The sequence below is a fragment of the Tursiops truncatus genome, chromosome 2 (genome assembly GCF_011762595.2).
Source record: "Tursiops truncatus isolate mTurTru1 chromosome 2, mTurTru1.mat.Y, whole genome shotgun sequence".
Lineage (NCBI taxonomy): Eukaryota > Metazoa > Chordata > Mammalia > Artiodactyla > Delphinidae > Tursiops > Tursiops truncatus.
The window spans coordinates 136763898-136790949 of record NC_047035.1 but is presented as its reverse complement, the minus strand read 5'-3'; the positions used below and the strand labels follow the sequence as shown (position 1 = coordinate 136790949).

The 27052-nt window shown below is 45.0% G+C and overlaps 1 protein-coding gene across 7 annotated transcripts in view; it reads left to right on the top strand.

Annotated features, from left to right (window-relative positions):
- The window catches only part of NTRK3 (neurotrophic receptor tyrosine kinase 3), a 388119-nt gene that overhangs the window by 261745 nt on the left and 99322 nt on the right, over positions 1–27052 (top strand). For 2 of the 7 annotated variants that reach the window (XM_073801381.1, XM_033852102.2), the window contains 2 exons: positions 15171–15305; positions 16858–18998. The exons of 4 other annotated variants lie outside the window; for them this stretch is intronic. In XM_073801381.1, the coding sequence (XP_073657482.1) occupies positions 15171–15305; positions 16858–16976 (254 nt within the window). In that variant the 3' untranslated portion in view covers positions 16977–18998. Of the gene's footprint in view, positions 1–15170; positions 15306–16857; positions 18999–27052 lie in introns of those variants that run through there. One more of the 7 variants, XM_033852103.2, reaches the window with a different exon arrangement.

Here is a 27052-nt window from a genome sequence, read left to right as displayed (position 1 = left end):
ATGCTCTTCTGGGCTTGTTCTGAAAACATCACCAGCTCTCCCACACCTACTCCTTTTCAGGTGCTCTGCAGTGTTGCCAATGGTCCTGTGATCAGTCACGCTGGAGAGCCCTGGGGCTGCCTAGACCCCACCTCCTCTCCCACCTCCCACATTTAATGAGATGCGAAATGCCTGATTTGCATAAGATACCTTTGCATTTCTCTGGCATCCATCTCCTTGATTCTCCTTTCATGATCCCAGCCCTAATTGACCACTGTCACCCTTTAACCCAGGGGTCTGCACGCTATAACATGTGGGCCTGGTCTAGCCCACCACCTGCTTTTTTGGGCAGCTCAGGAACTAAGAATCATTTTATTTTCAAATGGTAGGAAAATAGCAAAAGAACTATCATCTTTTGTAACACGTGAAAATGATATGAAATTCAAATTTCAGTGTCCATAAATAAAGTTTATGGGAACACAGCCACACTCATTCATTACCTACTGTCCGTGGCAGCTTTTACGTGATGCTGGCAGAGTTGCGTAGTTGCAACAGAGACCGTATGGCCTGGAAAGCCAGAAATACTTACTATCTGGCCCTTGACAGAAAAAGCTTGCAGGCCCCTGCCCTACCTCTCCACTCATCCCCTCTGTCACATTTATCCGAACTCATCCATTGCTCAAGCTCCTGAGTTCCTTCAACATCTGCCCCAAGCTAATCTCCATTTATTTCCCAATAGGACCTCCTCGCACTCCTCAGACGTATCTTATACCTCCCCACTAAGACCATCACTCAAGTAGTTCTTTCTGCCGGAAATAACTTTTCCTTCCCATCTTCTCAGCAATCTTCTCTCTCTCATAGATGTAGAGAACAAACTTATGGTTACCAAGGGGGGAAGGAGGGGTGGGATGAATTGGGAGATTGGGATTGACATATATACACTACTATGTATAAAATAGATAACCAAGGAGAACCTACTGTATAGCACAGGGAACTCTACTCAATGCTCTGTGGTGACCTAAATGGCAAGGATATCTAAAAAATGGTGGTTATATGTATACCTATAACTGATTCACTTTGCTGCACAGCAGAAACTGACACAACTTTGTAAAGCAAATATACTCCAATAAAAATTAATTTAAAAAAAAAGAAAAAAAAAAGAAATCTTCTCTCTCCTTCCAGCCTCACAGCAAATGCAATCTGCTCTGAGGAGGTCGTCTCCCACTCTAGTTAATTCCTCGGAAGGCCCTAATGCTCTTCCGGTCCTGCTTTTAAGGCATGAGGTCGTTTCTGTTACACCTGGCTGTTTCAGCCAAGGTCCCTAAGGGTGGAGGTGCCCCACAGCTGTCACCTAGAGTTGCTAAGTGCGGGCTGAGTGTGTCTGCCTGAGCAGGGGCTCCCTGCCCCTGGGACTGCTTTTCCAGGTGTGTAACTCCTGTAAATTTATAAGACTTTTGTTCTCCCAAGCCTATGTGACATTGTTTTGAAAGTGGGAAACAGGATTCAACATTTAGAAATTGATTTTTAACATTAAGTAGAAAGATCATGGTCATTCACTGATACGTCATTGAATCTAAATCTCATATCCATGTATCCACCTATACCATATCTATTGATCCCTCATCAGTCTTTGTTTATCTATCTGTCTGTGTTCAGCTATCTGTCCATCAATTTCTAAATTCTTTCCACAGTGCAGCCCAAGTACCGTCCCTTGATTGGGGGTGTCACAATTTTATAAGATTACCCACAAAAAGGGCCCAACACTGCTTTCCTAATGTCCCCTGCTGAGCTGGCTCCCCATTTCTCCCTTATTCCTGCTGTGTTCCGGCCAAATTGTACTGTGCTTCTCTGGAAAAAAAAAACAACAACCCTGTTTTTAGTTTCCTAGGGCTGCTCTAACAAAGTACGACAAACTTGCCATATTAGAACAATAGAAATTTATTGTCTCACATTTCTGGAGGCCAGAAATCCAAGAGCAAGTTGTCGGCAGGGCCATGCTCCCTCTGAAAGCACTAAGAAAATATCTGTTGTGTGTGTATCTCCTAGACTCTGGTATTTTGCTAGCAATCTTGGGCATTCCTTGTAGATGCATCACCTGAGTCTCTGCCTTCGGGTTCACGTGGCATTCTTAGTGTGTGTGTGTGTGTGTGTGTGTGTGTGTGTGTGTGTGTGTGTGTATCTGTGTGTCCAAATTTCCCATTATAAGCACAGTCATATTAGATTAGAGCCTACCCTAGTAACCTCATCTTTTTTTTTTATTGAAGTACAATTGATTGACAGTGTTAATGATTTCATCTTAACTTGATCATCTGCAAAGATAACGTTTCCAAATAAGGTCACATTCTGAAGTAGCGGAGTTATCTTTTGCAGGGGCACAAATCAACCCATAACAATCCCCCACTTGCTATACTTCACCCATGCTTCTCCCACCATTTGCAATGCCCCCCACGCATTTCTGCCTAGTGACCATCTTTCCCACCCCCTCTCCTCCTCTCGCATGGGATTGCTCCCCCACTGAACTCCCACAGCTCTGGGTGGGTACCTTTCTCTCAACACTTGCTAGAGTAGATCCCACATTATAATAATTTATTTTAGGATCCTAGTTGACTGTACACTTCTTTTTCTTTCTTTGCTCGTGGAAAATTGCTACTCAGATATTTGCAAAAATTATTGCTAGGTAAGCTTAGAAAGGTCTAACCTTCACGTACATGGCACTGGATTTTAAGTTTCTCTAGGGTAGTCACTGGGTTTTACTCATCTTGGTATTCCCCTTCCCACCTCTGAACATAGTGCCCGTGAGCACAGGAGGCCCCTCGATACGTGTTGGCAATTTGGAGATTTGGAGCACAATGAAAGCAGGTATTTGAATCTGCATTTGCCGGTGTCTGTCATTGCAAAGTGCTGATGCTTTCTGACCTGTATAGCATCTATCTACTACTCTTAATGTGGTTCCTAGCTAGACCATGACACCGCCACTGCCCAAAATGAATGAGTCTTTTTGTGTGTGTGTCTCTGTGTGTATGATGCTTCCCTCTAGTTAAAGAGAGCAAACCCCAAGAAAGGTTAAGAACCATTGCTGTATAGAGACACATGGTGGGACCCTTCTTGTCTGTCTTCTTTTCATCTTTCCCTTCACCATTATTTTCAATACCTTCATCATTATCACTAATCATAGGAATTCCAAGTCAGAAAAGCAACTCATAGGTTTATATTCTTTAATTGTTAGGGCTATAAATTTAGAATGTGCCAGCTACTTGATCCTATTAGCCATACCCTACTCTAAGATAATCTGCTTAAAATTTATACCACTCAGGGATTTGGACTTTATTGATTACATTTCCTGCTAGATTCAGGCCTTTGCCTTTTGCTCATTGGAGCCTAAACAAAATGGCTATGACCCTGAGGAAAGTCAGGCACCCTGGGATAGCAGATAGACTTGAGGACTTGGGTTCTGGGAGAGCCACATGATCAAGAAGGAGGCATTGATGTTAAGATAATTTTTTTTCTCTTTCCTTACCTAACAGAGTTATTGTAAGGTTAACATAACCATTTAAAGTTTTGGAAGAAGAAATGCTTTGTAAATGCCAAGATACTATAGTAGAACGTCAAAATAATGTGGCATATTGTTATACAGATTCACACACACACACACACACACACACACACACACACACACGCACACACACGAGTCATACCACACGGTTCTAAAAAATAAGTTTTCTATTCTCTAAAATGCTAGTCCATCAGGTGAGAAATAGAGGGAGCTGTTGGAAGTGCTTCCTGATTTGGTTTCAGTATAGCAGAGGGGTTAATATAGCACAATTCAATATAGCACAAGAGCTGGAATGAGAAAGCCTAGATTCAAGATGGCGCTGCATCTTATTCACAGGGCAACTTGGCATGAGTTACTGAACATCTTCACTCCTTTTTTTCTTCATCCACAAACTAGGGACCATAACAGTTCTCCCCTCATAGGGATGCTGTGAATGTTAGATGAGGAAGTCCATGCACAATACTTCACTCATTGTCTGGGCATGTGTAAATGCTTATAAATACTAGTCGCTAGGTTTTTTTAAAAAATGATCTTACTGAGAAATGAAAAAAATATATCCATGAATAGTTTCACTGTTGTATATTATATTTAAAACAGTTCCAGATAACAGGAGAAGAAATATCACACAGAAAGTCGCAATTAACTGCCAAATGACTTATACAGACAGTGAGATTTGAGCTGGTTATTGAAGAATTCATGGGAATTGGATGGGGAAAATAAGTTAGAAGATAAACACTCAGGACAGCACAATACCATGGAAGTGAGGACGGAAACTAAAAACTGTAAGATATGGTCAACTTAGAGTTTATCTAATCAGAGATTGTGAATAGGGGAGGGGTGGGTGACAAGGGCAGAATATCTGGCTGAAAACAGGGTGTGGCAAGACCAGGATGGCAGCCTAAGCCATCTGGGGTTCATACAAAGGCACTTTCAATCTGTGTTGGCCCTTGAACACGGTGGTGGATTGGTGAACATGATGTTTTAGTGACATAATTTGACAATAGTGTGTCAGAAACCTTAACCTAGGGACTGGAATCAGAGGAATATATTACAAAGCCCCAAAACAGTGGCCTTAAAATTGAAATGGGGGTTGAGGAAGCCTAAACCAGTACTTGTTAATCATCTGTTTCATGTGCCAGACTTTGACCTGATGCTTTTTTTTTTTTTTTAAATCACAACAGCACCTGCGAGATAGATAATGGTATTTCCAATTTACAGAAAGGGAAATCAAAGCTCTGAGAATTTAGGTAATTTACTTAAGGTTTTAAAGTCACACATACCTGGTAGGTAGTAGAACAGGAATTTGATAGCCAGTCAATCTGTCTCCAGATCTTTCTGCCATGCTTTGCTGAAGTAGGGAATCTAGTAGAAGCATGTGTACATGAGATACTGTAAAACAAATATTGAAACCTGATGTTTGATTAGATATGGGAAATTAGAAAGACACTGGCAAGAAATTAGGATGGTTCCAATAGTTTGTGCCTAGGTGATTATAAGCATGGTAGAGATTTTAAAGAATTGGCCTATCAGGAAGGGAAATTGTTTGGGATGGGGATTATAGAAATGTTGGGTTTGTGGTTATGATGCACAATAATGGAAATGCCAAGTAGCCAGTTGGCATCATGAGAATGGAATTTAGAAGAAAGTTTTTGGCTGGAGTTAAAGGGTTAGACGTCACACCCCGGGTGTGGACATTAATGATGGATTGTACAAGGAGAGAGAGAGAGAGAGAGAGAGAGAGAGAGAGAGAGAGAGAGAGAGAGAGAGAGAGAGAGAAGATGGCTAGAACAGCATTCCTACACTTTAATCACCTGAGGATTCTGTTAAAATACAGGTTTTGATTCACTAGGTTTGGAGTAAGAGCTTGAGAGTCCTCATTTCTAGCAAGCTATCAGTTGCTGGTCCAAGAAACACTCTGAGTAACCAAGGGTGAAAAGACTGATCCTTGAGAAACCACCATAGGTACAGGTGGAGGAAAAGAAGCCAACAGAAAGAACAGGAGTGGAAAGGTAGAAAGATGACACAGTATTATAAGTGCCATGGGGGATGTGGGATGGTTGAGATACCACACTCTGTGGAATGACCAAGGTGAAGAGGAATGGAGAAAATCTAGTTATGGAGTAACCATTGGTGACCTTCAAGAGGTCAGTTTCTGTGGAGGGAATAGAACTTGGTTTATGGGAAGTTAAGCATTAACGATCTGTGAGATAGTGGAGTTACAGTTGGAATTGGGTCATGCAAAATGTTGGTACCCAAAGGAACTAAGGAAATGGGATGATAGTAGACGGTATGTAAAGTGGAGGACATTGCTCCATCATTTACTAGGTGAGAGACTAGGAATGTGGGCACACATGGATTTGGTACATGAGCACATACCAAAAGATAGAGATGACCATATGTAGATTTCTGCAGAAAGGGGAATAGAACAGGATTTATGGAAGATGCTGGAGAGATAGGAAATAATTGAGGAAAGAAGTTGGAGATAGGATTGAAGGCACCAGTTAAAGAAAAAAAGAAAATACATTTTTCTCTCATACAGAAATAAAGAAAAGTAATCAGGCTGTGGTCAAGATGGTGCAGTGGGTTCATGCTTTAGTGCACCTCGTCTGCTCCAAACACATCGCAGTGACAGAAAAATATGAGAACACATAGCTGGGCCTAAGACCCAGCTATGTGGGCCTAAGAGCAAGATAAGTAACCTGATGAGTCAGAAATAGTACAGAAACAAAAGGTTGATGAGCAGAGGTACATTCATTCTCAGGCTGGGCTCCAAGTCTGGAGGCAAAAAGTAAGGACAGAAATTTAGCTCTCAAGGGTCCTGCACAACTATATGTGGTCCAGATTGTCAAGGGATCAGGGCTAGAGTCACTGCTTGAAGCCATGGGTTGGGGAAAGGCTTCCACACTGATGAAAAGAGTCTGAAAAAATAGTATTGCCAATCCCTATCTGAGAGTACAGCTAATAGGAATCTCTGAACCTAAGGAGGTAGGGGAGAGAGGTAAAGATGTAACCATGAGATGATGAACTGACTTAAGCCACTCACCTGGTTGAAGACGGTTCTGCTATATCCCATTGCAAATCAGTATGGAAGGGAGAAACTATTCAGCATGAGGAATAATAAAGTTATATTATTACCTCATACCAGTCACAAAGTAAGTTATAAATTCTGGTTGAAATTTAGAAGTAGAACTTTTTGTTTTCAGCAGCTTTTTATTTTAAAATGTTATCACCCTTTAGGAGCCCCAGGCCATCATTATAGGATGGGTTTGGAATTGAAGTTCTAAGAGCCTTGGTGGAGGCAGCAATAACAACAACAACACCAAAAGCATTAGACAATGATGACTGAGCACAAAAGGAAAAGAGGGAAAAAAAACCTTCCTACTCAAAATGAACTACAATCCAACATTATGAACCATGTAGGAAAAAAAAACAGTTAACAATAAAGATGTTTGTTATCCTGACTTTTACTCAACGATGATCTGGATATTCTACCCAATGCAATAAGACAAGAAAAGAAATATAAGAATTGTGGAAAGACATACGACCATCTTTTTGTGAATGATATGATCATCCTACATAGAATATCAAAAGGTATTTGTAAAGCTAGAACAAGTTAGAGAGCTCAGCAACGTTACTAATACAAGATCAGTAAACACAAATTAATATATTCCCTAAACACAGTTAGAAAAATTTAACTGAAAACAAATCACACTTACAATAGCAAAAATGAAATAAAACAAAAAAAGGCACAAAAATATAAATTCTACAAAGGATATGCAATATCTTCTAGAAAATACAAGACACTATTAAGAGTATAAAAGAAGAATGAGAAAATGGAGCATATATCTTATTCATAAATAGGAAGAACCAATATAATGAAGATGTTGATTATCCCCCAAGTTTATAAATTAAATACACTCCCAATAAAAATCCCAGCAGGGTTTTTGAAGACACTTGCTTGATAAGCTTATTCTATAATTTATATGAGAAAATGAAAGACAAAGAATAGCCAAGGTATTTTTTTAAAAGAAGGTTGAGGAGATTTGCTCTCATAGACAAAGACAAAAAGACTTATTATAAAGTTCTAGTAATTAAGATGGGGAGACAAATAGGCCAAAGTATAATAATATGTTTTTAGCACTCAGAAAACATACATGTGTATGTATGTAGATATATAGATAAACAAACAAACAGAAAGATGTGTGGCTATGTGTGTATTTTTGATGTGTCATTGCAAATCAGTATGAAAGGGAGAATTTATTCAATAAAACCACATGAGGAAAAATAATCTCATACCAGCCACACAATAAATTATAAATTGTGGGTGAAATTTAAAAGTAGAACTTTTTGCTTTAGATAAGGTTTTTGTTTTAAAATACTTTTAGATATACAGAAACATTGCAACAAGAATGCAGAGAATTCTCTTATACTTCTCACTCAGTTTTCTCTATTGTAATCATCCTAAATCACCATGACACCTTTGTCACAACTAAGAAGCCAGCTTTGGCACGTTATTGTTAACTAAACTCAATACTTCTTTCTGATTTCACCAGTTTTTCCTCAAATGTCCGTTTTCTGTTTCAGAATACCACATTACGTTTAGTAATCATGGTTCTTTAACCTCATCTGATCTGTGACAGTTTCTCAAACTTTCCTTGTCCTTGATTACCTTGACAGTTTTGAGGTCAGATTTTATGCAGAATGCCTCCCAATTTAGTCTTGTTGGCTGGGGTCATGAGTTTTGGGGAGGAAGACCACAGAGATGTGTGCTGCCCTCATCACATTATATCATGCTTATCACATGGCATCACTGAATATGCTAGCCCTGATCGCCTGGCTGAGACCAGGATTCTCCACTGTAAAGTTATGTTTTCCCCTTGCCATACTCTTTGGAAGTAAGCTGATAAACACAGCACACAAGGTGGGGAGTTAAGCTCCATTTCCTTGAGTGAGGAGACGCTACATAAATTTTTGGAATTCTTCTCTAAGAGAGATTGTTAAATATAGTACTTTTAGAGGAAAAGAGTATATCCTTTGACATTGAGGGAGGAGAATCTTAAGATACATATTATAAATAACATAAAGGGAAAGATTAATGCATTTGTCTACATTAATTTTTAAAAATCTTTAATTTTACCATATACAAAGGTAAAAGATAAACCATAGACTGAAAGAACATAATTCCAACGCATACAGCCAACAAAGAATTTACATGCAGAATAAATAACAAATTCCCACAAATAAAAAAGACCAACTTATATACAATGTATGTATGTATGTATAGATATATATAGTATGTGTATGTATTATATATTACATATTATTATATAATATTATTATATAGGTAATATATATCCACACATACACACATAATATATATAATGCACACACACATATAACACACACACAACACAATGAAGAAAGTATAGGAAGAGACACTTCACAGAACAGGAAACTCCAGTTGAGATGATGTGAACCTCAGCAGTAATCAGGGAAATGCACCTTAAAGCTACAAGAAGATAACATCTATCACACATCAGATAATATCATATGTGGAGATACAGGGTAAGACGTTCATCCATTTAGTGATCGTAGAAATATGAGTTGGTCCCATCAGTTTGGGGAAACGTTTAGCAATACAGTGAAGGATTTCTACACACTAAATTATAAGGATATCCTCTAAAGCCATTCTTCTGAAATATTTTTTTGTGCATAGAAATCACCTGAAGAACTTGTTAAAATGAAGATGTTGATTCACTGAGGTCTAAGAGTCTCCATTTCTACCAAAATCCTAGCTGATGCTGATGCTGGTCTACATGCCCATAGTTTGAGTAACAAGCCTCTAGAGGTCAGCAAACAGTGGCCTGTGGGCCAAGGCCCAGATCTGGTTCCTGTCTGTTTTTATCATTGAAGTTTTATCGGAACACATTTGTTTGTTTCTGTGTTGTCTATGGCTGCTTTCAGACTACAATGACAGAATTTAGTAGCAGCAACAGAGACCATATGATTTGTATAAAGCCTAAAATAGTATTTATTATCTGGGCCTTTACAGGAAAAGTTTGCCAGCTGCTGCTCTAGAGAAACTCTCCCACATGCACGTAAAGAGACTTGTGTAATAATATTTATTGCAACTTTTTTTGGAGTAATGACAGAATGGAAATAAGTGTCAGTTAGTAGAACAGACAAATAATTTGTAGTATAGTCACATGATAGACTACATCAGTTACAAGTTACAGAACTACAAGTCTTAATGTGGATAAATCTAGAAAAAACATCCCTTGTTTTAAAATTTAAACTTAGCCAATTTTCTTACAGATATATACCTCTGCAGGCAAATTATTAAAAGATGCCTGGAAATGACCCTCATCTATTTCAGGGCAGTGATTACCTCTGGTGAGGGATTAGGTTAGGGACAGAATCATGGATGCATTCACATGGGCTCACAACCATAGGTGTCATGTATTATTTCTCTCAAAAATTTGGAAAGAAGATATCAAAATGTAATAAATTGTTAATACTGGGTGGTAGGTACACAGTTTTGATAATCTCTACGCTTTCTTATTTCAGATATTTCAAACATTGGAAAAGAATCAAAAGAATCAAAAAGGGGAAAATATTCTGAATATAAAGACAAGTATTTTGAAGTGCAGGGAGGGAGTGAACATAGAGAAAAGTTATTCATACCTGAGGCTCTCTCTCCTCTCAATTAAGCAAGAGATATTCTGGTATTACAAATTGTCCCTTATATAGTTAATTTTGAGAATGGTAAACAGGTTTTACCAGGTGACTAATTTTACTCCATGGCTTGTGAAGTATTTTGATTCTAAGAGGTCACTTCATCCAGGTCCTGGAGTAGAAGGAATTTCCCTTTCTCTGGAACTAATATTTCACTCCTTTGATCCAAGCTCAGCTTATTGTTGGGACAATAGTGATGCCAAGAGCGAAGCCCCCAAGCACATTCCTCCTCCTTTTGAGTGCGAGCCTTGCAGTATTCCTCAGGGAAGAGTCAGGAGAACCTTCAAGATTCCTTCAGGGAAGAGCCTTTGGCTTTTGTCTGAGAATCTCGGTGTTCCATGCCCTTTTATTTCGCTTAGGTGTGGATGCCCTCCCACTGTGACTTCTCCTGGCATGATTCCCCGAGCTAACTCACATTTGGGTTACATTCAGCAGCAGCCTCCTCCCTGAGAGCATCTGCGCACAGCTGGAAGCCAGCTTTGCACATGGGCCAGGGCAGTCTCATCATTGATTTTCCCAGCAGTATTGAGGCAACTTTACAGGAAAAGGTGCTGCGTACTGAAGCTGGGGATCTCAGTTCAGCACTCTTAGCCATAAAATATACAAGAGGGATGTTTCAGTTCCAAGTACATTTGCATATCCTATAGAAGCCTTTGTAGCATGTTTGTTGTTGTAAGGATATGGGAATACTTTGAGTCAAATCATACCCCATGAAATTTAACAGCTGTATTGAAAAGTCCTGCTAGCTGGCACTTGGTAACCTTTGGTCAAGTGCCTTCCATGTGTCAAGGAAAGCGGAAGTGCAGCCAGCTGATGATACAAATACCCAAAATACCATCTTCTCACCCAACAGTAGCATTATAAGTGGTCTCTAGCATGCTTTCTTCTTGGGAACCTGATTTCTGAACACAATGCCCTCTTACCCATACAGTTCAATTCCTGAACTATCTCCTCTTTCTGAGATAGGTTTATCCCTCTGATGGACGTTTCCAGCCACTATGTATCATTTTTAACCATAACCAGAGGGAGCATAAGTTAGGTCATTATAGGGATAATCAGTGAGGCTTGTTGAGAGGGCATTCCCTGGTCTTTAATGCACAGCCCATAACCTAGTGCTGGCTTTATGTTTATTGTAAAGTTTTCAACTCAAATGCTAAGACAAACCATGCAGGGATTGTAAATAAGTGAAGGGACCAGGTGGAGGATAATAGGGAGTGGTGTGGCATATGGCAAATTAGAGAACACATGCCCTCTCTAAATGGAGTGGCCACCACTTTGCTCTAGCTGATTATCATTGTGCAGAAATGCTGGCCCAACATTGACAGAACTCTTGGATTTTTAAGGGAAGCTAGAAATAGGGATATTTTAAATGTGAAATCTTCCAACTTTTAGATGTTGGCAACTAATTCAAAAATTTTTTAAAAATCACGCTAAAATGAGACACAACCCAGAGCCACAGATGGCCCATTGGTTAGGTTTGCAACCTCAGAATAACAGAGGAAATGATCTGAGAGCTTTAAGTTAGATCATTTGTGGCCAGCAAGTCTAAGCATTTGGGTCTCACCCACGTGGCTCAGTGCCACAATCTTTTTACTGAATCTGATGGCAGGAAAGAACTTAGATTGAGAGCAACAATAACCACATCAGGAGGCAAAGGTACAGAACCACGTAACAATAGTCATAACCCGGGATCACTGGGGCTCTTTGATGACCTTCTTCCCATGACCTTAGAGAGGTCACCACACAGGCAGCAAACGAAGCAAGCGACATTTATGAGGGACATTTTCCTTACCATAATGTACCTTTTCCTGTCACTTCTTGCTCACATAGTGACCCAAGGGGAGAGTGCTGGGGAGAGAGCAATTCTGGGCTCCGTACTTGGCCTCCCAGGAGGATTCTCAGATTCTACACTCTTGCTCTAGGTGTGACTATGTTCTGAACAATTGCTCTTCTCTACAAATTCATGATTATCTCTCTTTCATCAGGTTTACTTTTCATCCTTCTTAAGCTGAACTCCCAGAAGTAACATCAAAATGAAGGGGTCAATGTCTAGATAGAGTTTGGGGTTCTTTACTTGGTAGGTCCTAATACACACCAAGTGGTAGGTGTGGCTGGCTAACACTTGCAGAAAATGAGGCAGCGTGGGAAAGGGTTGAGCTGGGCATCTACTGGAGGAGGGCAGTGGCGGGGCATGGGGGGCACTCGGCTCCCTGGTAGGGAAGCTGTTAGTGAGGAAGGAACACTCTAGCCCTCCAGCCAGACCTTGCAGAAGGAGCCGGAGGTAAAGCCCTGCTTCCCCTGGAGAATGTCCCCATCACTGTGGCCTTGACCCCCATTTCTGCCTCCTTTTCCATACATTGATTTTCAACAAATGGAAGCCATATTGCAAAACAGTTAATTATAAGGAGTTTAAGGTTATGAAAAACTTGGTTCAATGTTCAATATCAGACTCTGCCACAAAGTGTACTTGGTTGTTTTTTTTTAAATATATATTACTGAGCCTTAGTTTTCCCACATGTAAAATAGAGTTAATAATATCAACTTTTAAAAGATATTGGAGGGATTTCCCTGGTGGTCCAGTGGTTAGGACTCTGCGCTTCCACTGCCAGGGCCTGGGTTCAATCCCTGATCAGGGAACTAAGATCCCGCAAGCTGCATGGTGCAGCCAATAAAATAAAATAAAATAAAATGGAGACAATTAACTGTAAGCAGTGCCTGGCACCATCACTAACTTATATAGGTCTTTGGATTCCAGGGTGATCAGTGATGCATTGGATGGTAGGGCTGTTATAGCTGGGCATTGCTTGAGTCTCCCTTCTTTAGCCCATGCCTGCCCACAGCACGCTTCAAGACATTTCACATCTTCTCACCCTTTGGGGAATGGTATAGAGGGTGTGGCTAGAATGCCCCCTGACTGGGGTGGGTACAATGCAGGCTCCCCACCCTGACATCTATCCTGTGGACCCCTCCTGCTCTCACTCTCTCTGGACAAGGATCTCAATTGCTCTGTGCCTCTGATTCCCTATGATTAAGCCACCCATGACCTCAGTGCCAGGACTCCTGTGTATATCAACCTCCTCTTTCTCACAGCCAATGCTATGTAAATGCTAAGCGTTTCTGTGATGTAGCAACTTTAAGAGGATGAATGAATACATTTGATGAGGGAATGTTGGGAAATAATCCAATAGGGCTCCATTTGGTATTGGGCCTTTTATCAAGGCCGTAACCCAAACCCACTTTATGGGGTTAGGGAATAAAATTACCATGTCAGATAACAAAAAGGAAGAAGCAGGGACAGAAAGGCAGGCCTTGAGAATCCAAAGTCAAATGAGTGTTTAGACAAAAGATGCAAGGGAAGTTCTCACTGGTGAGTGCTGGAAAGCTGGTAGCGCTAGACTTCCAAGGCCAGAGCAAGAGAGTGGGGCTGGGATGAAACCCCAGAGAGGGTGAGATGATTAGGATTTACAAGATTGTCAGAAAAACAGAAAGGTGTGAAGGTCTAGGCCATCCTTTGTGTTGCATGGCCATAGAAGGCAGCCCTTCTCTTGATGCAGTGAATATTAAAGAACTTGCCCTTGAAGATTTAACCGACTTTTGGCCCAATGGGATTGGCTCCGAAAGCTTTCATCCAATTCTCTGGGTGCCTAGCACCCCCTAGCCTCTTCCTTCACAGCTTCCCTCCCTTCCCAAAACGATCCCAGAGTCTCTGGCTTGCTTCTTAGGAAACATACACCTAGACAGTCCCTGAAGACCAGGCTCTGTTCTGAATTACAGAGGGCCTACGAGTAGCTTTGTGCTGGATGACTCTGGGGACAGCTGTTGACAGATGGAGGAAAAGGTTAGACGTGAGGGTCCATGGGCCACTGGGGGGTGAGGCTTTCTTCAGAAGTATATTTGCTCCTCTTTGGCCTTTCCTCCAGCCATCTCTCCCTTTCGCAGTCCATGTCCATGGTGGTCCCTATCCCCCCTGCCCTCCCCCGAGCGTATGCCTTTTCCTTCCTGCTCCGGGGTTGTTCTGAGTGAAAGGGGGAAGAATGGAGGATTTTGGAGCGGTTCCTCTTATGCTATAAGGCTTCAGCATTTAGAATCTTGGAAAGGCTCCACCTGGGAAAGAGTTCCAGAGAAAACAAACTTCAGACCCAGGCTCGTATGGGAAAAGGCTCATGTTCACGGAGGTGGCTTCAGGGACCTTGTTAGAGGCTTGGCCCCTGCCTTTAATGGATCCGACGTGGAGCCTTCCAGGGCCCACGATGCTGCATGGCCTTCAAGGGAGATTTCACTCACAAGCTATGATACCTCTTTCATAGGACTTAGAGTTGTCAGGTCTCTAGGGAACCACCAGCTTTTGTCGTTCTGTTTATGCCCTAACTGAGGCAAGAACGATTTCAAGGGGCCAAACACCCCATCTCCTCTCCTCTTCATTCCCCCTTGTCATGTTGTTCCCTCTTGGAGAGTAGCTGAATTTCTTTTCTAGGAGAGAAGGGGCCAAAAATGTATTTTCAAGACCTGTGGGATCATCAGCTCAGTTCATAGGAATCATCCTTCCAGCCCCAGAAATGGCATTGACAAAAGCAGTGATCGGCACAAGTTCAGGATTCCCCCAGGCCAAGAAGAGGGATGGGGGGGGGGTAAGCATGGTAGGGAAAGGTTAGACAGAGTTTATGGTGATACCCTCATGCAGTTCCTTAATGCCACTGTGTGATACTCAGGGGACCATGTATCTAGATTTTATGCCTAAAATAAAGCAGGTGCCCCTACAGGTAAAGCAGTGTGAGTACAGGAGCTGGGAACACCTGGATTTCTGTTTCTGGCCTTGTGCACTTAAGAAAAGTACTTCCCCATGTCTTTACACATGGGGCTCAATACTGACCATTAATTCCCCCATGTCTGCCTCTTCTGCCAGGGGTCTTTTCAAACATAGACAATCATGGGATACTAAACTTGAAGGACAATAGAGATCATCTAGTCCCATCAACTCACTATATATATGAGGAACCTGAGGTCCAGAGTGGGGAAGTGTCTTACCCAAGGTCACATGGTGAGTTACCTCCTTTGACGTCTTTGTATGCAGTACAGACCCCCTGTCCCCCTCACCAATTTTAATTCTTAAGATCTTAAGACCTCATGAGTTTCTGTAGGTCCCAGAGGACTCAGGGATGACTAGATGCCTAGTATGGGATTGGTACTAAAATCCCTTAGGTGAGGGAAATATTCCAGGCCAGGATACTTCACAGGGCCTAGGTGAGGCATCTGGGAGTAGTGAGAGAGGGACCATTGCCTGGAGAGAAACAATGGAGTCACAGACCCTCTAGGCCAATGGCCTGCCTTCCCTCTGCCTCAGACCCAAGAGAGCCCTTGTCCTGGGTTAGCATAGTGATGCTAGCACAGAAACATCTCATGTTGAAACCAAGTCTCCCTCTAAACATGACCTCATCAGTGAGGAACTTTCCTCCATCTCCACAATCTAACCCCACTCCCTGCAGAAGGAGGGCACCCAACATCCAAGATGACTCAACTCTGTTTTGATCGTAATATGCCCTCAGAATGAGGAGGGGAAAGTCTCAGTGCTACCAACTCGATCTCTCCCCATCATAGCCTCAACGTCTAGCTGCCGTTACGCTCTTCACATACCTGCACACAGCTCTCCTAAAAAGGTTGGCTTACTCCTATCTTGTCTGCACACGCACGTAAACACCCACGCACTCGTTACAGACATTATTTTATAGACATTATTTTAATCCGGGGTTGACTGAAAAACCTCCTTCTGGAGATTTGATCAGGAACACCCACGTCTCTGGACATCCTAATTCCGTCCATGGCAGGGTGGGGCCAGAGAGGAGCTGAGCTAGCATGGAAGTCCTCCTTGCTTGAGGCTGCCCATGGCTTGATGGCCACCAATGCTACTCCTCCAGGGTGTTCCATCCGCTATGAGACTTGGAATTATGGGAAGGCTGAGAGATCAGCCATCATTGCACTGACTGGGTGAAGTGAGAGGAAAAAGTGAAGGAGAAGGAGTTTATAGTCTTGGAAGTACAGTGCCCCCAACCTGGTGCAATCAAAGGTGGTTCACATTATCCCAGCTCCTAGGGTTAGAAATGGCCCTCAGGTATCCCTTAAGAATGTAAGGTCTGGAGAGCATTTTCCTCCCACCCCTTTGCCCCCCAGGGACCCTAGCGATTATGCCCTGTTCCCACCTCCCTCTCAAGCTCATCATCAGGGCCTCCTCCTACTTAGATGAGGCTGTCCCTCCCCTCCTCTTCCAGGACAATCCAAGGCCAAGCCCCCAAACGTTTTGCTCACGTCCCTTCCTCGGTTCAGTGGAGGCTGCAGCAAAGGTGGAGTGTTTCCAGTTTCTCTGACCATGCTTGGTTTTAAGTTAACCCCCTCCTGCTATCCTTCCCTTTTGCTGAGAATTCATTTGGCTGTTCCCAATATATCTGTATCTGTGTCCCGTATCTCTAGTTCTTCCCCCTACCTTTCAAGCTCCCTCTCTGTTTCCCCTTCTAGTTTTGATCTTCTTTGGGGGTTTTGGTTTTTACTTTATTTTGCTTTTTTCTGTTTTTCTGTTTTTTTGTTTTTGTTTTTTATAGGTTTCAGAGAAATTATGTTGAATCCAATAAGCCTTCCCGGACATTCCAAGCCTCTTAACCATGGCATCTATGTTGAGGATGTCAATGTTTATTTCAGCAAAGGACGTCATGGCTTTTAAAAACTCCTTTTAAGCCTCCCTGTTTTGATGTCACCTTGGTAGGCTGGGCCCTCTGAGAGGTTGGAAGCTCTAGGCATTGTTCTGTTTGGATCCGGGGATGCTAAGTAGAAACTACACGAGCCGCCGGTGCCCCTGCATCCTTTATCACCACCAAGACGGGTGTTTGCCCCCATCCACCACTGGCAGGGTTGCCCTTTCCCTCCAATCATCACTGTGCTCCTTTTTTTTCTGGCCTCCAAGGCAGCTCCTGCCATCATCTTAAGAGCCAATAAAGAGAATTAAAAACCTGTGCACCAGGAACCATCTCTTAAATACACTAGCCATTCTCTTGCTTTCCACAAACAACCCAACCACCACGAGAAAGCCTGATGAAGTCCAGCCGTGCTCCGGCCTCACTTTCCCCGCTTGGAAGCGTGGGGTCTCCCTGGCTCTCCCTAGGATACCAGGCCATCCTCTTAGTGACCTCGTCGCCCTGCAGCCTCCCGTGGGGAAGAACATCTAAGCAGAGGTGGAGACGGCGCGGTGAGAGGAGAGGGAGCCAGGCCCAAGTATTGGCACCAGATTAGGTCTCAGAGGAAAGAATGGAAACCAATCATTTTCTACATATATATATATATATATATATATATATATATATATTTTTTTTTTTTTTTGGTGGAGAAAACCATACCTTTTTTTTGGACACACTTTCCCCCTACTTCCTCTTCTCTCTGGAACGGCTCACAGTGAGTGGTATTAGAAAACTCCTTGGAGAAGAGGATTTCTCCAGGGCTCCTTCTTGGCCTCTAGATCTGCAGTTCCGACAAGCTTTGGCTGCAGGAGGTCTTGCCTGTGAATTGGGCATCCTGCTAGGACCACAAGGGACCAAGGGAATCAGGGACCAAGGCCCTTCCTGCTGTTCCATGATCCCGGGATTGGCTCTCTTCCCCCACTTTTACTTATTCTTGACTCTGAGAACTTTTGGCACCCAATGGAATCACCATTTCAAGGCCAAGATGAACTGAAGGGGAAGAGAAGTAAAAATTGGCCTCCTCCAGCCCCTCTCATGGCTCCAATGGAAGTGTCATCCTGTTCTCTGGTCAATATATGTGTTTACTTTGCTTGCTTTGACTCATGCCTTACTCCATGGCCACCCTCTCCCAAAGAGGGAGGTTTGTTTCCCCCATTTTCAATTTGATCCACTGGGGAGAAGGAAAGGGATGCTTTTCCCCCTGCTTCAATAGGAAAGGTACAGTTGTAGGGCCTGAACCTCTCCCAGATTTGCTGCCATGTTGGACTTCGGGCTTGGCCTAGTTTCCACCACCCCCCCACCCATGGTGCCTCCGTTGTAGGGGGTCAGCACAGGCTGCCCCCTTGAGGGTGGAGCATGGAAGAGGGGGCCAACCATGGGGAGATCGTAGGACAAAATGGTGGTGGTTTTAACCCACTAAGTTTTGGAGTGATGATGCACAGTAATACATAACAGATTCTCTGCCTTGGGAAATTTCCCTGGGGGTTAGGATTCCCACTTAGGGTTTTAGGTCCTGAGTCCCGTGGATGGTGGTTCTTCACGTCGGGTTCCCAGCCTGATTCTGCAGACACCTCCATGGGCTTTAAAAATGCACAGCTTTCCAAGTTCTTGCCCAGTATCTGGGGTGGCCTCCCGGGCGCCTGAATGTTCAGAGTATCACACGGGGATTCAGCTTCTCTCCAGGGCCTAGAAGTGTGTTTATTTAGCCCCTCCCAGCTCCCCGCCATCCTGCTCCCCATTGCTTCATGTCTGGCTATTCCCCATTGTGTCCTGCCAACCCTTTGGGCCAGGGCCCCCTCCTGAGTGTGGCTTTAAGGAGTAAGCTTGAGGATGATGTTTTTTAATTATTGTAAATCATTACCTCATTTCCAGCCTCCCAGGCTCCATCCATCCCAGCATCTTTTATTCTGCCATTTTCTTCACCTTGTGCTATGACCATGGGGCGTTGTGTTTCCGCAGAGACATATAGGAGTGTTCAGTGTATAGTTTCTTAATAAACACTTTATTTTCTAATGAAATGACTGGATCAGACCTCTTATTTGGCAATTTTGCAAAGAATATTAAAGATACATAGACATTTCAGGCTACCCCGGTTTTTAATTCCCCCCAATTTTACTATTACTCTTTTAAAGAAGTTTCTTAGCCAAGTCCTGTTTGCAAAGGATTTTACAATCTGTTCCATTGGTTGCTTTCACTGAGACCCCTCCAGATACAGGCTGAGTCCATACAGTGAAGGGTTTCCTCATCTTACTGAGAAAGAATTAGAGGCACAGAGAGTTGAATGGTTCAGTCAGGGTCACACAAGCACAAGAGACAGAAGCCAGGTTCAAACCTGACTCTTTCAGATACAACTCAGGTTACTGAGACCCTTGTCTCCTCGGTGGCTGGGGACTCGTCTATTGTCCGGACAGCCAAGGCTTATGGAGATCCTTTCTTCAGAGCTGATGTGTAAGGGGGTCTGGGAGTGGGGTTGAGGGATCCTTTATCTTTGGTGCACCAGTAAGCCAGTGTAATTTTTCCCTTGGTTGCAGTGGCTTTACATCTCCCTTATGGATCTTGGGGAAGTGACTTTGCCCAGAGGAAGATGGGGTTCTGGGCTTGTAGGCCAACATGCCAATCATCCAGAGACCACTCCCTGCCCCCCCACAGACACATACACACTAAGGTAGGCCAAACTCTCATGTCAGGTCTCATGTGGGCTACCAGAAAAGGAGAGGCAGAAGAGTCCTGGGGTCCTACTGAGGCTAAAATGCTTAGATGAGCTGGCTGTATCTGTCTGCCCTTGGTTCCTGGGCCCTGACCCAGCTAGAAGGGTCAAAATGCCTTCTGTAACTTACGATATCTTCCTTTTAGGAGGAAGGGACTTTGTATGTAGGAGATTTGGAACAAGAGAGGAGGTCAGGGGCTGGGAGGATTTTGACCCTTCCCTTGGTCTCAGTAGGCTTTTTGGGGGCTTCTTACTTAGGAAGTAAAGATGAGGCATGCGGAAATAAGGTGGGTGAGCTCAAGGTGGAAGTCCAACAGGGATTGATTCGGCTAGGTTGGTGCTTTTTCTACTTACTCTTACTCAATCTCTTATTTAAGTCTAGCTTGGTTTGAGCCCTCACCTCACCTCATCCCCAATGGAAGCTCCTTTTCTATAGAGTGGCCTGGGTAGGGGGTTGCCCAGCTCCACATTCTCCTGTTCTCAAGGGTTCCAGGATTGGACCAGGGATGCCCCAAGCGTTGAGACTGTCTTTGGGACCTTCAGGCTGCATGGATTCTAGGGAGAATTTCATTATTAATAAGTAGAGATATTTAAGTTTTGTTTTATCAGGATGCGTAGAGCCTGCCAATGCTTGGCAGAAAAGATGATGAATAGAAACGGCCCCTGGGAAGATGGGAAAGAAAAGCGCCCATCCTCAGGAGGAAGGCTCAGCCACATGGAGGGAGAGCTGTCCTGGTGCAGCAGGAGGAAGAGGAAAAGATGAGGGTTTAGAGGTTTGGGGCGGGCAAGAGAGTGAGAGAGTTCTTGTCTGGTGGCTTCTATTTTGCCTATCAAGTGTAAGGCAAGGCCTTGTGCTGCAAGTGAGAACATCTAAGAGCGTTGAGAAGGTCTAAAGCAGCAGAAGAGACCGTGGCAGATGGCAGGGAAGCATGAAAAAGTTGCCGGGAGGAATGAGGACTGGCTGAGACTGGGGAGCTGTGTTGAGTGTCTAGGACTCTGTTCCCTATGCTCTCCTGCTGGGCTTTGAAGTCCCATGGCATCTACCCCAACGTTAGAGACTCTGGGGCAGTCAGAGCTGGCACAGGGGAGGTGTGGAGAGAGGAACTCAGCCCACCAAGGATGCTGGGTTGGACTGGCTTCAGGCAGGGAGGCTCAGGGGACCAACAAGACCTGTAGCTCTGTGTTTGGAATCTCACCCACAGGATTTCACAGTGGCTTTCTCGGACTTGAGCTTACATTTTGGTCCTAGGGGATTTCATGGCAAAGCTTCAGTCCATGAAACCAGTGTGCTTGCCATGTGCTGTCTGGATCTTCATTCTGGAAGGAGTGATTGAGGGGCCCTGGTTCTGAACCCTGTTCCCTGAAGCTCAGAGGGTGGGGAACTCACTGTACCCTTAAGAAGCTGTAGGACAGTGGTCAACTCAGTTGTAGGGCCTTCCAGGGACATGCTCTGGAGAGGACCTGAGTCTTTCACTAGGGTTGTGTGGCCAGATCCCGGAACTGGTTGCCAAGCTCCAAAGAATGGGCTTTCCTGGGGAGCATTAGTAACGATCATTATGTCGAACTTATGAAGCACCTATTCAGAGCCAGGCACATTTGACCCATGAGGACGCTGAAGCTCAGAAAGGGTTAGTAATCACTAGGCCAGGTTTTCACAGCTGTGAGTGGCAGAGCCAGGACTGACACGGGGTCTCTTTGACCTCCTGGTGCTCGTGGCTGTTCAGCTGCCCCATAGAGCAGCCCCATCTTCTGCTCCTGGAAAGCTGCAGTCCTGGGATCTCCACAGTCATAGCCTCCCCCTGGCTCTCTAGATGAAGTCCTTCAGGGGTCTTTGGGGCTAGATGCTATCCCTAACTTCCTCCTGGAAACACCCGAACACAGTGATTTTGAAAAGAACGTCTGCCACGCTCCTTCTTCACGCATTCTAGCATTTAATGACCCTTGATGCCTGAAAATGTAGTTGTTCTTACATCTAAGATGAATCATCTGGTTTTCAGTTGGTGAGATCCCCAAACAGATAAGGGTGGCATCTTTGCTGTCAAGAAGGACTTGTTGGCTGAGACACATCTGATCCTCAAGTCGGTAGGTGAGGCTGCCCAGGTCTGGGCAAGCGGGAGCGGCTTCAGGCAGGAAGGTAGTGGAAGGAAGATCCTTGCCTGCCTTGTGCACCCCCATCTGAACTTTGTTCACCCTTCCTCAAAGACCTCCTGGTGTGTGGAAGCTCAGCCATGTGCTTCTCACCCAGGGAAAGAGCAGATGCCAAGCATCTTCAATTTGGACGCCAAGAAGCTGGGCTCTGGGCTACCCTGTCGCTCCCTTCTGACGTGGGAATTCTTTTGTGTAGCCAAGCTCCCAGGCACCACGTGCTCCCCTCCCCAGCCGCAGGTGTGACCTCAGCCTAGCACTGGGCCGTGACGCTTCCCCTGGCTCTGCCCAGCTCCTGCAGGTCAAGGCCAGGCCTGAGCAGAGGCTCAAGCGTCTCAGATACGGGAGCTAGACGCCAGGGAGGGTTTGATGCTGTGGAGACAGCACGGGGAGCCAGCAGATCAATGCAGGGTGACTTCATTGTGTGTAGCTTCCTGGACTGCGCCACGTGCGGATTAGGCAGAGGGCCTTTGTTCCTTCAGTGTTTACCGACTCGGAGCTCCGGCTAGACTCACAGGTGGCCTCCAGAGTGACTCTGAAATGGAGAGCAAGATGAGGGTAGCAGTGAGGGACAGACGGGGAGGCGTGAAGGTGAAGGGATGCTGGCTGCTCTGAGGCTCCTTTGGGAAGGACAGAGGGAAAACTCTTCAGTGTGACAGCGGAGGAGGCGACGGGACAGCGAGGAGGGTGGGAGCTTCAGGGGAACCTGGTCTGCATCCAAATTGTCCAGGAGGCCTGAAGCTCTACTCCCCTGCACCCCTAGCTTTGCCCCACCCCTGACATCCCCACTGTGCTGCTGGGGAGCGGCCGAAGCGGCCAGTGGCCTCAGTTGCCTTGGATAGCTCTGGTTCTGCATTTTGCCTTTAGAAATCCCGTACCACGCCCACCCCCACACACCGCCCTACTCACCTCTCAAGAAAATCTCAGCCAAGATCTAATCATATATCCCAGAGCTAAATAAGCCTCCTTCCACTCTCCTTGAACCCAAAGTGAGTTGAAGATCTCTTGCTGGCAAGGGATCAGGTTTCTCGTCTGCTTTTGCACATGGTTTGGAAATTTAATCAGGATTCCGAGGGTAGGATTTTAATCCCAATTCCTCCTTCGATAAAGTGACCCCAGTTTGCCCCTGGGACTTAAGCTCTGCTTGCTCGGGGAGGAGATTGGGTGGGTGATGAGGCCTAAGAGCTCGCTGCCTTTTCGTCTCTTTCCATCAGGACCCTGTCCCCTCCTGGGTGTGTACCTGAGAGCAGTAGCTCTTCCTTCCCCACCCCCTTTGCCTTCCAGCTGGAGGTGGATGCATTGCTCAGATATTCTGCAGGTTTGGGGGTGGGGCATTGTGAGAACTGGGGAGAGTGAGGGAGATATTGGGGTTATCCTTTGACTACAGCCTGTTCGGCTCCCGTGCAAGAAAGAAACCAGAAAGGCAGGAGGATCTCTGAGAAGCACCGATCCTAGAGGGACACAGAGGATGCTGATGACTCAGATTCTGTGCCAAAGGCAAGGCCAGGTCCATGCAGGTCCAGTTTGGGAAGGAATGTGGAACTACTTGGGTAGAGGAGAAAGGCAGGATTTCCAAGTTCCCAGGGAAGATCCGAGCTGTAGAGAAACCCTGGTGAGAGCTTTGTTGAGACTTTCAAGCCTGGAAAACAGGGGATGCATGAGCTTCCTACTCAGACCAGAGGCAGCCCTGGGCATCTCAGGATCACGTGTCTTCCCACGACCCTCTGCAAATAGGAGCCGCTTAAGGCCGCTTTGATGTCCATGAACCTGACTTTGATTTGGCTGACAGTGTGGTGGGGGGGGCATGTGGCATAAGGCAGGAAGAATGGAGCCTGGCTTTTCTGAGAGGGAAAGAGCAATTCTCCCTTCACACCCTGTCTAAGAGCAATGGCAGGCGCTGTCTGAGAGTTTGGAAGGTGGATCAGAGTGGCCTACATGGCTATGGAGAAGGTTTGAAGACCAAGGGTCGAGGCTGCTCAAAGGTATGAGTTCCAGGGTTGTGTCCGACTTGTGGCTCCATCCAAGTTTGAGGAACAGAGTGTCATGTCAGTTCGGAAAAACCCCACCAAGCCTGACTTGGGTGAGTAATGGCGGAGGCCTTGGTGGCTGACAGTGACACCCAGCTTGTCTGTGGAGCTCTCTTTCCTCCTCCCCGTTTCTACCTCCCATGTGCTGTTACCATGGCAGCAAAATGAAGCCTGGTTCGGCCTTTGGGGACCTCAGTGGAGCAACCGGCCTATTTCCCTTCAAAAGACAAGGGACAAGGCTTCCCTCTCTTGTCCCTACGTTTATTCTGCAGTGAGAAGGGCAAGGACCTAACCCCTGTAAAGTGACTTCACTGCTGTCAACTATGGCCTGGTGATGCTCTGAAATGCCACCTACTTTTTTACTCTGAAGCACACACCAGCTTTGGTCTGTTTTGGTCCTCGTGATAATGTTTTAAAATTGCAATGCAATGTCCATTACATTGCAACGTTTGCAACAGCCTTTGGCCAAAGTCATGTGATCTGACTCCCAGATGGACTTCTCAGGGGAAGAGAAGGTGCGGGGCTGGGGGGAAGGGGTCCTGGGTGCTCTTGGAGGAATGACATCTGTCTACAGTCTGTGCCACCGTTCTTAGTAGCTGGACAGGCCTAGGGAGATATTTACTACACACAGCCAGGTTCTCGAGGGTGTTGGGAGCAGGGAGACACAGAACATCCTTGATTTGGAGCTGAGAGGGTTTAGATTCCATAACACAGGAGACCCCTGGACATACAGACGCTGTCTCACTGCCAACCCTTCTCAGCACTGGCCAGACAAACTGTCTCCAAGATCTGCCCTCCTGCTGCCACAGTCAAGAAGGACAAGTCCTAAAGTCTGTGTCCCATGGGCCAACCAATGGAGACACCTCTCCCAGGGCCCTCCTACAAGCAATCTTAGGGAGAAGGAAAATTCCGGAATGCAGGCTAGATGCTAAGTCCAGCCCACGTATTATGTATACACCAACGTGTCAGCCTTCTCTTACTGTTAATTCTGAGAAAAAGACTCACGTGACAGAGAACCTGAGAGGAAATCTCAAAGCAATTTTTGTCATGAGCGTTAGGTCTCTGAAAACTCACGCTGGCTGAGAGGGCACAGCCAGGATCTCTCTTGTCGCTCCCATCTTAGAGCCACAGCTCTGGACCAAAGCCTTCTGCTTCAGAGGGAGCCAGATGCAGAGCGACCAGTGAGAACTTGACTCTGGTGGGGAGGGTGGGTAGGAGAGGCACCATGAATAAAGAATATATTCTGAGAATGTCCTTCCTGCGAGAACTGAAATTCTGAGTTCATGTGTGAATGACTCATGGAATCGTTCAATCTTTATGGCTGTCAACTTGACATTTCCCGGTATTATAACAGGCAATTGCTGCGTAGTACCTTTGATACCAAATGGACAATCTGGTCATTAAAAAGACCAGAATGACACCACTGCGCATTTCTAGGATGGTATCTTTGGCCATCTTAGTAATTTTGTGGGTCAGCCACTTGACCAACTACTGCCCTACATGGATTGATCAGTTTTCTGGGAAAGCTTCAGTTTCCACAATGGGGTCCTGTCTTCATTTGAATGCCCAACTTGTTATTAAATAAATCATGCTGTAAGGATCAAGTGCTCTCCTTTTCCTTGGCCGTGGAAATGTTTCCCTCTAGTTTCATAAGATGCTAAGAGCCCATCAAATAACGTTGGAGAGCATTGTATGGTATAGCCAACCTCTCGTAGGTTTACCATGCATGTTAGGATACTAAAGGCTCTGAGAAGTCCTCCTTTAAATAACCCTTTTTATCCTACCTCTTTCCCAATCTAATTGAACATAAAACACTCTTCACTCTAAATAGACTCATGCATACACTCTAGGTAACACTGGGTCAGGGTGTGGGCAGAAGCTTTTTGAAGAAGAACCAAGCAAGATGGGTTAGTCAACCACTGACCTCTTACATCAAGATGAACCACCACACACACAAAAAAATAGAGAAAAATAAAAGGTGAACCACAATATCCCGACACCTTTGCCCAGCTTTAGGCTCGGTCCCCCAGTTTGGCCCTCGGCTTTGTATGGAGGAAGAAATGATTCTGGCAGCTGGTGGGTAGGTGCTCTTGTGAAGTGCAGGAACCCTTCACTGCGATGCCTCGGAAGAAAATGGTAAGTCGTTTCACGTAAGAGCTTAAGACTTCAGCCCTAAACCTGGTCACCCTCCCAGGGGGATGGAGGTGACATCATCTAGCAGTAGTGCACGGCAGTGAAGAGCTGGCATCAGTCTCAGCACTACTGCCAGCAAAATGACTTGGGTAAGTTACCTTTCCTTGTTCCATATTTGTCTCTGAGCTTGCTGTCCCTCAGATAAAAGATCCTACCCAGACAGATGTCCCAAATACCATGTCCCCACCCCGGACAGGTGTCCCAAATACCATGTCCCCATGTCCTCACTGTTGTCTCCTAGTGGGGACATCTGGTTCTGGGGTCTGTCTCTCTGTGCTGAGTGTCTTAGTGTATCACGTGGGAAGGGTGACCTCTGGCCCCTCCTGGAGTGCTGGGGAGGGAGGAAGAGGGAGAGGATGGCTGCCCTTCTGGGTGAGGGTTGGTGGATTTCTCCCGAAGAGGAATGAAGCAGATGCTTGGAGGTTAATAGACCCTCGCTGTCACAGTCGGACAGGGCCAAGCGGGAGTTCTTGGCAAGATTTTCCAACTTTGATCTCAAGAAGGCAGCTCTGCCTAACAAATAGTCTGAAATGTCAAAGAATAAATGTTAAAGCTTGAGGGGTCGTTCTCCTGGGAGTTGCCTGGGCTGGCTAGGGAGGGAGAGGAGGAGGGAGAGAAGGACACAGCAGAATCCTTCACATAAAGATTCCGACTTGGTTTTGTGATATTTAAGAAAAAAGAAAGCTCTGAATTATTTATAGTGCAGAAGATGGAAGCTGGATGTAGAAAAGTGGCTGGGCTTGAGATGGTAGTTCACGATCCAACTGCCCCAGCTTTGAAATGGTAAAACTTTTCTTGTTGGTGACACGCTCTTGACCTCTCCTTATCTGTTATTATGATTACTATTATTGTTCTTTTAATTAAGAAAATGTATGGCTTTTGCTTCTGTGAGTCGGGGAGAGGCAGTTTCTAGAAATGACCCCATCAGCTTCCAGCTTGTGCCTCTTCAAACAAGGATCTGGGGACCCCCGCTCCAGTATGGGTGGGTAGCATC